General features: G+C 32.0%; 1 protein-coding gene across 15 annotated transcripts in view; it reads left to right on the top strand.

Moving 5' to 3' along the window:
• Positions 1–12,395, top strand: part of Rbfox1 (RNA-binding Fox protein 1) — a 444,416-nt gene that overhangs the window by 407,497 nt on the left and 24,524 nt on the right. For all 15 annotated transcript variants that reach the window (XM_088269368.1, XM_088269369.1, XM_088269361.1 and 12 more), the window contains one exon: positions 7,711–7,953. In XM_088269368.1, coding sequence (XP_088125494.1) covers positions 7,711–7,953 — 243 coding nt within the window. The remainder of the gene's footprint in view (positions 1–7,710; positions 7,954–12,395) is intronic.

A 12,395-nucleotide genomic window follows, 5' to 3' on the forward strand; every position in this document is an offset into this window, starting at 1 on the left:
GCCGAATCGGTCGATGACAAGAACCTTGGTTTTACTTTTGTTTATTTGAAGTCCTAAATGCTGGCTTTCTATTTCGACTCTATGGAGGAGTTCAGCCATTTCGTCCTCATTGTTGGCTATTAGCGTTGTGTCGTCTGCAAACCTTATATTGGAGATCTTTTTGCCCCCTACTGATACGCCACCTTCCCACCCGTCTAGTACTTTCCTCATTATATATTCTCCATATATATTGAAGAGATCAGGAGACAGTATACACCCTTGTCTCACGCCTTTTTGTACTTGAAATGACTCTGAGAGGAAATTATCAACTCTTACCGATGCCAAATTTTGTACGTATAAGTTGTGAATAAGAACTATCAACTGTCTCGGTACACCCATTGCTTCCAAAACCTTCCACAGGCAATTCCAATTCACGCAGTCAAAAGCCTTTGTATTCTATTGTAGTGATTTTTTTATTAAATTCTATTTAATCCATATTATATTAATAAATATAGTTGTAGTTGGCTTTGACAAAGATAATCGTGATGTTCTCCCTTCTTGTAATTTTTCTTTTAATTTTCTTTTTTATTTTTCATTTTATTTATTTATTTATTTCATAGATACATATTTTTTTTACTAAATGTATTACGGCTCTTTAGGTATGGCCTGTGTTGAGCCGAAATGCTTACACGTTAAAACATTTTTATTTTTAATTATATATATATATATATATATATATATATATATATATATATATATATATATATATATATATATATATATATATATATATATATATATATATATATATATATATATATATATATATATATATATATATATATATATATTAATTATTAGATTACATACAATAGATACAATAACAATTTACAGTATAAAGGTTTTACAATAAAATAATCACACCTTGATTTTAATAAATTTACTTTCTACCTTGTCCCTTCCAACGAGAAGCAACCATCGACGGACACTGTTCAGACATGATGACTACCGGAATTTTTAATGGTTAAATTATATTTAAACCATATTATACCAAGAGAGTTGAAAATTCGTATTCATTCGACAGCAAGTAGAAACGTGTAACTTAATCTATATTCACCCAACGCCGTTTTAGTACTATCTTTTCTCATAAAAATATAGTAATATTTTCAAATTGTTTTTCATAGTAGGCACTAAAAGGTAACATTTATATTCGAAAAACAGCCGCAAAAGGCACATTAACTGATCACGTGGGCACCCTTAATATCAAGTATGGCAGTGAAAACATTTTCCGTGAAAGAAGTACATACGTTAATGTTACATTTAAAAAAACCTATCCAACAAAATGATTATTTTCGGCTCTCCAAGTCCCTAACGTTGAAACCATTTAAAAAATAACAACTATTACAGGGCGATAAATAATTAAATCTTAAGAGAAGTTCATCTTTGAGAACCCAAAATGATTTAACAATAGATAAATGCAATTCCAAACAATTCCAACAGAACTTCAAATATTTAGGAACCAAATATTTCAATAATCTTCCTACAGATATTAAAAAATAAAAAATAAATTAATGCCTTTAATCGAAAAAAATAAAAGTACACAAAATGAAAAAAAAACTATTATATCATTCATAAGCAGAAACAATATACACAAATCTCTTTTTTGGAGGGGAACAGCGTTACTATTATAAAGATACGTTAAAAGAGCAAATGAATTGAATTATAATATATTAATTTATCTGTATCAAATAAATAAAATTAAAAAGTGTATAGATTAACGTCGAATTTCTTTTAAATTAAAGAGTATATTCTAAAATTAAAATGTAACTTTGTTTTAACATCACTATAACTTTATAGTGATTTTAAAACAAAGTTACATTTAAATTATAAAATGGAAAATCACAAAGTTAGTGCTTCAAATATAAATTATAGAATATTTTAAAGCTAATTCGCTTAACAAAATTAGATTTTGGGAGCTACTGCATCTCTTTTATAAAGTGCACTTTTGTCCGTTATTATCGAGAGAGTATTTTTTATTGAATTATTCCATCATCTCTATATTTTTTTAGTTAGATATATTTCAGTTTTCAGTTAGACCGAAAGTTAAGCGTTGCCGCATTTTTCACAATGGAAATTACCGCGTCAATGGTGGATAATGGCGCAGCTTTTAAAACGTTTTAAAAAAATACGCCGACATGACATGATGAATGGAATGTCGTCATTTTCGCGAGAAAATGTATCAGAGCTAGGTACCAGTATGATATAACGCGCATATTGAAACTGTTTGAGAAATGAATCCGTTTTTATTTATTTAACTAGATTGTATGATATAACGCGCAAATTGAAACTGTTTGAAAAATGAATCCGTTTTTATTTATTTAACTAGATTGTATGATATAACGCGCAAATTGGAACTGTTTGAAAAACGAATCCGTTTTTATTTATTTAACTAGATTGTATGGTTTTACGCGCAAATTGGAACTGTTTGAAAAATTAATCCGTGTTTATAAATTTAATTAGATTGCATGATATAACGCGCAAATTAAAACTGTTTGAAAAATGAACAAGTTTTTATAAGATTTACGCGCAGATTGAAACTGAAAAATCAATCAGTTTTTATTTATTTAACTACAATAGATTGTATGATATAACGCGCAATTTGAAAGTGTTTGAAAAATGAACCCGTTTTTATTAATTTAACTACAATAAATTGTATGATATAACGCGCAATTTGAAAGTGTTTGAAAAATTAATCCGTTTTTATTTATTTAACAAGATTCTCGCCACTTCGTAAATAATTCCTTTCTAGTTCGGGTTGTGGTCCCGTGGTTAGTGTCGCTAACTTAAGTCCTAGTTTCTGGGTTCAAGCCCATAATTCTACAACTTAATTTCGATTTTTAACTAGCTTTACCTAGCCAATAAGTACGCTGTCTGCCACGAGCAATTTAAGCATTGGATATGTTGCTGTTACTTTCAACAGATGGCGCTGCCATTGCGGTAAAAGCTGTTAAGAACATGCGTGTTTTAACCTCTCACAGTTAAAATACGCATGTGTTCAACGTTGTGTCAAAATTTCAAAGTGAAAGGTGAATGACTTCAGAAGATTTAATGTTATAAATAGATGAACATTTTTATTTTATTTATAAAGATAACGGTTCTTGGAATAGACCTACAAAAATATTATGAAATTGAAATATTTGGGTATATAATAAGAACAAAAATATTTATCTTCAAATAAAAAATTGAGTCTAAATGACAAAAGGAAAAACAGCCACGTAATAATATTCAACTGAAATTTGTAATTTTCTTTCATATTATAATTTCTATTTCAATATTAACTACGGCGCGGTGTCGTCTTTTAAAATATTTACTGAATTATTTTTGTAAGATTTTTAAAGAATTAAACTCCAAAGTGTTTTATTTTTAATGCAAAAAAAAACGTTTCCATCAATCTCTATTATTTGTTTTAAATCCTTATCTCGAAAAGGCCTTAATTGTATTTGCTCTTGGACTTATTTCTTGGAGCGAAAACCTGAGTAAAAATAATTTATTCCTTTGATTAATTACTTTTATTCTTTGTGTTTTCAGAGCCCGCGCTCGTTATTATACTTTTCAGGAGCAGAAATACAGGGTGGCGCAAAATTATTCACCCCATCGGAAGATGCTATAATTTTCGCAAATGGCATCGTACGTCAATTATATTTGACATTTCGCTCACTCCTTTCAAGAACGTCATAAATAAAAAAACTTGATTTTTCAGGAGAACGTTTTTAAAGTTTAAAAATATAATACAATGTATTTAAAATAAATATCAAGCCACTCATTGAACTTTTTACTGTGCAACAGATCTTTTTAGGTAAAACCTGAAGGTTTTTTCTCCATTTGAAAAATATTTAATATGCTTAAAGAAATAATTAAACAATACATTTTCTTAAAAATGCAACACTTTCTGCACTGTAGCGGGTAAATATTAAGTAAAAATATGCCGCTCTTGCTGGGATATAGTACATTTTCTGAGTATTCCGAAAACATGCACAACTGAAAATTGACGATTTTTTATTTATGACGTTCTTGAAAGGAGTGAGTGATTAGTGAACTAGACAGCTGCAGTATATAGATTATAATAGATTGATAAAACGACACAAACGTGCATCATCACTGGCGGCAGCCATCTTGACGGATATCATCTTTTCCACTTAAACAGAAAAAAAATGTCCAAATAAAGATTTCCATCACTCGAAGTCTTTTATTTAGTAAAAAGTTATTTAACCGCTCTACACATACGAACGTACGCGATACGCGCGGTTTTTCTTCACCATTCCGAGCTAACCCGTACGACTTACGCGCACGAGAAAAGAAATCTGTTCCAAAAATATTTCATGCGTACCGGATACGCTGACAAATTTTTGTCAGGTTTCATACCTGACAATATTTTGTAACAACAGACGTTGTGATTTTTTTGCTTGTTTATAAAAAAATATGCCTAAAAATAACCCGAAAGTAGGGTGGTTAAAAACAAACATGGATGACTAATTTTTCGCCACCCTAAATCTGTTTGTATACTGCAGCTGTCTAGTTCATAAATGTCAAATATTATTGACGTACGACGCCTTTTGCAAAAATTATAACAACTTCTGATAGAGTGATTATTTTGCGCCACCGTGTGTTAATCGTAATTATATATTTTTTCAATTTATTTAAAGTGGCTTTTGTTAGTGTGATTTCAGCGATTTTGGATTAAAATGTAAGATTTTGAATTCTTTTCAAATATTTATACAGCATTATTACATTTCAAGCTTTTATTTCCATAAAATAAGGCAGTATACAAGACGGCTCTACCTACCGATTAACCTTTCCCTGATCATCCAAAAATTTCACTTGATCTGAAAGACCCCATTTGTATGGAAATCATAATACGCAGCTCGCAGTATGTACCAACTCGCCGCCAACTAGTCATACGCAACACGTCCGTCCCAACGCGCCGTCAGTCGGCGACTGAATGCCGCCAAAATTGATAATAAAATTATTAAATTAAAAAATAAAGGTCTCGCAGTACCCCGACTGATTTTGCTTTTTGTCAAAAACAATATTTTAAATCATTTAACGATTTGAAATTATGACAATAAAGACGGGAATTTTTTCTGATATTATTTTTAAGATAACAACAAATAGGAGTAAGTAGCTCTTATAGTACTGAAGTTATCGAATTAAAATTCAAATATGGGGAACAGCTAGCTAGGGAATCTTTAATATAACTTCTCTGGAGTACGAGTCTTATAAAAACAAACAATTTGTTGCGCGGTCGGCGCATTTTAATGACTTCTGAGACGTTGGATCAACAGTTTACCACTCCAACATTTGATTTAGCCATTAGTTAATATCTGTTTTATACATTGTATATTTATATTTCATACGACAATGATAGTCTGCTGTATCGATCATTCATATCGCCATCTATCATTTAAGCTATCATTATAAATTACGCGTTCTTGACGTCATACTCTAGGAATACATATCAAAATCGTCCTCCGTTACATTATATATATTTTGTGTATTGTGAAGCATAAAATTAGACTAATGAGTGTATCGTACGTATGTAAAAAGCAATAAATATTCACAATTTATTGCCATAAGTCCTTTTCAAAATGTAGCTATAACAAATTATTCTATAAATTAAATTTGCCCGAATATTATTATATTATTATGACATTGACACTGAATGAAACTGCGTAGTTTATTTTTATTTTATTTGCACTGTTTTCTTATTCAGTAAACAATTTATATAACTTACCTCTCCCTCTTAACTTATTTCCTGAGTCTACTCCCTTGTTCTACTCATTTTCATCGATTTTTCAATTACACTTACATACAATATTATAATTATGTGATCATTCATACTACATCTCATTATAATTTATGTCTTATTTCGTTTTACTTAAAACGTAAACTATCTGTACGTATAGTTTGCGAAAAGTCGCCTTTGAGGTTACTTTTCGCAAAGAATGGCATTATTATTATTACTATTTGTTTCATATACATATATATATATATATATATATATATATATATATATATATATATATATATATATAAATTATGTAAACGAAATCCTCTGCTGAAAATTTCAGTCACCGACCGCCTCTGATGTGGGTTGGAGTTCGTTCGGAAATTTCGGGTCATAAATGAGAAATAAATTAAAGGACACCGTATTAATATTCTGAACCTTAAACGAAGTCGTTAGTATCGGAGGTCGAACCTTCCTTCTCGCACCTACTCTAATTTAATTATGGGAATAGCGTTTCGTGAACGGGGTACCTTTTTCCTTTAAGAATCATCGCTAATAATTTATCTAGAACGCGTGAGGCTTTGTGGTTGGACGGTTTCAAATTAATTGTAATATCGTGCTTTTTATCAGCAGTTTCCTAAATATCCTCTTTGTATTTCGATGTGCTCTTAATTAAATACATCGAAATACAAAGAGGCAAATACATGTTGAGATTGACATAAAAAGGCATATTAACAATATGGCTTTTTATACCTACCCTAATAATATGTATCAGTAAATCTGACTGTTATACATTAGTACCTACCCACAATAAAGATTTGACAAAGCCCATAAATTACAAAAAAAAAACAATTCCAAAATACAATAAATTACAAATAAGCCAATAAATAACAAAAAAATACATCAACAAAAATAGGGACCAGCTCCTACCCCCTCTTCATCCTTCAACGTCCCAAGGACCCAACTCTAAAATTAAGACTTAGCTTCGCATACGGTGTTTGAAAATGTTGCGGAATGCATCGAAACACGTGTCAAAATCGATTTTAAGAAATAGTAGTAGGTATTCACCATTCAAAATATAAATTAAAAATACAAAAAAAAAACATTTATTATAATTTTTATAAGAAATATGATTTTGATTTCTTCTTTTTCTCGGTTTTCCTATGCTCCTATGCTTCCTATGCCAAGTTTATTTCCCCCATAAATTTGTTTCACCATTCTTTCCTCACTCGTTCGTTTCACATGTCCAAACCATCTCAACACACTTCATTCTTAATTTTATCGATTCCAAATCCTTATTGACAAAACTGGGTAGTTGCAATGAGCAAATGCTGAGAAGTTCCTGATTGGCCCACACTAGAATATCCCTCCTGTTCCCAACACAGATTTATATAAAAACATATTTATTTAATTACAAGAAACAAAAATCCACTTCATGATCTATAAACCTTGTACATAATTAGCAAGGTGTAAACTTTGTATATAATTAGCAAGGTAAATAATAAATATTATTTGTTGACATCTCATCAAAGATGAAGGAGAATATGGAAATCTGGGCATTTACGGGGCTGACGATCGTCATAGGCTGGTTTAAGTGATCACTTTACACACGTGTAACATTCACCAATTCTACCCATTATTGACAACCACACTACTCAAATTCTTGGAAGTTCTATATATATATATATATATGAACCAATTTTGAAACTTTATTCTTGAATCACTAGAATTTCACTAGAGACATCTATTGGTGAGATGAAAAGAAGCTTTTTATTGAGCAGAAACTCTTATTATGTGAGGTCCGAATCCTGGATTATAATCACACACGTGAGAAACGCCGGAAAATATCTTGCAATTCTCATCTTTAAAAAAATCTGGGTATTTGCGGGGCTAATGACCTGTCATTTGTTAATTCCAGACTTGTAATTTAGACTTGTTATTTCCAGCACATGGTACAAACGGGCATGGCGGCCCCGTACCCCGCGACGGCCGCCCAGTTCGCCGCGCAGAACGGGGAGACCGCCCCGCTGGCGGCTAAGGCGGCGGCGCAGGCCGAGCCCGCCGTGGGTGCTGCGCCCCCCAAGGCGGACGGGCCCCCCGTGCCCGCGCAGCCGCCCCTGCAGCCGCCCTTCTCCCCGCCGCCCATGCAGCAGCCGCCCAACGGGATCGAACAGCAGACCGTCAGCATCGTAAGTCTCACCACTGCACCACTACGTTTTTATCAATCCTCACCCTCTATAATAAGCCTTTGTTGTAAGGAAAATATCATTTGTCCCTTGACGTATATAAAAGTATTGTCTAATAGACCTCACATGAATAGGCAAAGGTTAAAAGTGCCAAATTAAAGTCCCTATATAAAGGTAAGGTCTCATAGACTACATGAATAAGCAATGGTTTAAAGTGCCAAATTAAAGTCCCTTAACACATATATTGGTAAGGCTTATTAGGCCTCATATGAATAGATAATGATTAAAAGTGCCAAATTAAAGGTCTAATAGACAAAGGTTAAAAGTATGAAATTAATGTCCCTTACCTATATAAAGGTAATGCCTGTTAGGTCCCACATGAATAAACAATGGTTTAAAAGTGCCAAATTAAAGTCCCTTAACACATATAATGGTAAGGCTTATTAGGCCCCACATGAATAGATAATGATTAAAAGTGCCAAATTAAAGGTCTAATAGACAAAGGTTAAAAGTACGAAATTAATGTCCCTTACCTATATAAGTCCGCCTCCGTAGTGTAATGGTCAGCACGCTCGGCTACCGTTCTGGAGGCCCCGGGTTCGATTCCCAAGGGGGGTAAAATAAATATAAGTGATTTTTTTCACTGTAATATTTATTCAATATTACCATGGACTGGTACCTGAAGCGGAGGGCTGATCACCTTTCCTTCATGTGTAAACGATCAAGATAACACTGCGTTTATATGACACAGTGCCCTATGCACCATTGGGGTGCGGATAAGGGTTTTATTTTTATTATTACCTATATAAAGTTAATGCCCGTTAGGCCCCACATGAATAGACAATGGTTTAAAAGTGCCAAATTAAAGTCCCTCACCTATTTAATGGTAAGGCTTACTAGGCCAACATGGATAGACTAAAGTCATAATTGCCAAATTAAAGTCCCTTATCTATATAAAGGGTAAAAATGCCATATTAAAAAAAATAGGATAATGTTTTTTAGGAATTTTGTAAATGAGGTTTATTTACATTTGAGGGAGCATAATATCATTTTTATGATAATGTTAATTAATATTTCGACCAAGTAAGTCTTAAAATAATTTATTTATCATTTTGAGAAATAAAAAGACTTTGTTTTTTGATCCATTCACATTTTTATTAACAACCAACTAGTTTCGGCAACAACCTGTTGCCTTCTTAAGGGTTTAATTTATGACTGAATTTATGATATATCAATATCATCCACAAAGTATTTCTCTTAATAATATATCTATATGATCCACAAATTAAATGCTTTCAATATTCGAAACTTAAAATAATTCACTGTTAACAAATTTGAATGATACTACCGTATTTATAAGGTAAATTAAACATTTAAACTTTTTTCACGCTAGTCACTACGATTTTAACAATTTAACGATACTTTTGAATTAGCTATCATATTTATAGGAATTCATATCGCTCACTCCTTTCAAGAACGTCATAAATAAATAAAACCTGATTTTTTGAGGAGAACGTTTTTAAAGTTTAAAAATATAATACAATTTATTAAAAATAAATATCAAGCCACTTATTGAGCTTTTTACTGTGCAACAGATATTTTTAAGTAAAACCCGAATGTTTTTTTCTCCATTTGAAAAATATTAAGTATATTTAAAAAAAAATAATTATATAAAACCTTATCTTCAAAATGCAAAAACAACACTTTCTCCCCTGTAGCGGGTAAATATTAAGTAAAATATATGCCGCTTTTGCTGGGATAAAGTACATTTTCTGGGCATTCCGAAAACATGCACAACTGAAAATTGACGAGTTTTGATTTATGACGTTCTTGAAAGGAGTGACCGATATGTCGGCACAATGTAAGAGAGGGTTAACTATACGTAATCGTTTGTCATTTTTATTATTCAAAAATAAAATCCTTCAAACTTTCCGCCTTCTATTTTCCGACCGAAAGCTATTGAACTTGTAAATGTCCATAAATCCCGGGCAGAGAAGAACCGGAAAATAGCCAATCCTCGCCACAAGCTCGTCTCGCTTCCGGGTGGGTCATGCTTTAATTAAAACGCTCGACTGCCGACAGCCCTCCCGCGCTGTAGGGATGCTCCTCTCGAGTGGACTGCATCGATCTCGTCGACTTGCTTCGATATTTAGCTGCTTCTTTTGTTTACTTGAAATTTACATGAAATTTACTTGAAATTAAATGTTTCACGGTTACGGGGAATAGGGGTGGAAATGCGAAATTTCGGCGCTTTAGAACTTTCTGAACTTTAGAAAATCGTACTTTCTTTATTCAAATGATAATTTATGATTTATTGATTTGGCGTTTAATTTGTAGAACTCCATTTTAATTTATGTATTAATTTTAAATCAAACACAGAATTTTTGAGTCTACTAAGTTGTATTTTATTAACAAAAACACATCAAAAATTATATTGTGACAATTGTTTCGCCTTGTTAGGGCATTATCAAACGAAGATAATTTATGATAATAGATAATTTATGTAGCAACGGTTGTTAAAACTAATTGAAAACCATATTCCTTTTTATATTTATTTTTGTCGCAATGTTTTAATATTACTTGAAATATCGCTTGATTCTATGATATTTACGAGTATAAATAAAAAATCCAATATTATCCATATTGAGTAGTGTGGTTGTCAATAATGGGTAGAATTGGTGAATGTTACACGTGTGTAAAGTGATCACTTAAACCAGCCTATGACGGTCGTCAGCCCCGTAAATGCCCAGAATTCCATATTCTTCTTCATCTTTGATGAGATGTCAAAAAATAATATGAAGGTGACTCCTGTAATTGGGGATAATCCAGATTTTGTGAACAAGTATTTGGACACACTCAAAATGTTGTGAAAAAATCCAAATTCATTAATTGATTCGGCAGTCACTTTGTGGTAAAATCTATCCATTTTTAATTAATGTTTTAGTAAGTAAATATCACTATTTCTTATAATCTACTGTGACACGTGTTTCGATGCATTCCGCATCATACGGTGTTTGAAAATGATGCGGAATGCATCGAAACACGTGTCACGGTAGATTTAAAAAAATAGTGGTGTTTACTAAATAAAACATTGATAAAAAAAATCTAATGTTCGCATGCTCAAAATCTTAAAGTTATGCACCGATCGCTTTGAAATTTTGCCACAAGGTTGCAGTCGAATACTCGCATGTTTCAGGTGCTTTTACCTGCGACAGATAAATCGTGTTTTATTGAACAGTTTTTACCGTAATGGCAGCGCCATCTGTTGAAAGTAAGAAAAATACACGCAATACTAAACATTGCTCATGACAGACAGCGCGCTTCTTGTCAGCTGCTGTCATTTAGCACTATCACGATTGCCATAGTTTTTTTTTCATATAATTTCATAGTTTCACAAGCATTGTGAAATTAAACGTATTGCAAATGCCTTCTATTTCCTTTCATTTTTATTTAACCAGATTGAGACATAGCAACGCGTGACCGGGCACAGCTGCTAAAGAATATGAATTAATTGTAACATTGGCACCTTAAGTATAAACAAAATATTGCTTTTGAAATATATTTTTTTTATTAATTTTTGCCGTGAACCGCAAATGTTAACTAAAACGGTAGACCATTTAGAAGCACATGTCGCTCACTCCTTTCAAGAACGTCATAAATAAAAAAAACTTGATTTTTCAGGAGAACGGTTTTAAAGTTTAAAAATATAATACAATGTATTAAAAATAAATATCAAGCCACTTATTGAACTTTTTACTGTGCAACAGATCATTTAAGGTTTAACTTGAAGGTTTTTTCCCCATTTGAAAAATATTTAGTATTATAAAAATAAAAATAAAACTTTAAACAATACCTTTTCTTCAAAATGCAAAAACAACACTTTCTGACCTGTAGCGGGTAAATATTAAGTAAAAAATATGCCTCTTTTGCTGGGATATGGTACATTTTCTGGACATTCTGAAAACATGCACAACTGAAAATTGACGATTTTTGATTTATGATGTTCTTGAAAGGAGTGACCAATTTGTCAATTTAACACACAAACCAAGAGAATTATCGTAATTTTATTAATTGATTTGGCATAAATATAACTTATTCAAACCCTTATCCGGCTGTTGAAAATTACAACATTATTCCAGGGTTAAAAAACAACACTTAAAGTAATAAAAAAATATGGGTTCTTGTGATCTAAAAAAAATAAGACAAATGAGCAAAAAGTTTACTGATTTCGTAGTATATGTGATTACAAAACCCGACCCACGGATTGATTGTATGTTAAGATTTTTATAATATGCATGTTATCTTCTTTAAACCCTTATCCGCACTCCAATGGTGCATAGGGCACTGCATCATATAAACGCAGAAGTGAGCGATGTGTTTACCTATTTGTTTTTCGATTTCCGGTAGATGTTAAAATTTTAGAAATCCACGTTTACTCCAAACCC

The sequence above is a fragment of the Brachycentrus maculatus genome, unplaced genomic scaffold (genome assembly GCF_059751285.1).
Source record: "Brachycentrus maculatus isolate JH-2025_06_01 unplaced genomic scaffold, ASM5975128v1 h1tg000348l, whole genome shotgun sequence".
Lineage (NCBI taxonomy): Eukaryota > Metazoa > Arthropoda > Insecta > Trichoptera > Brachycentridae > Brachycentrus > Brachycentrus maculatus.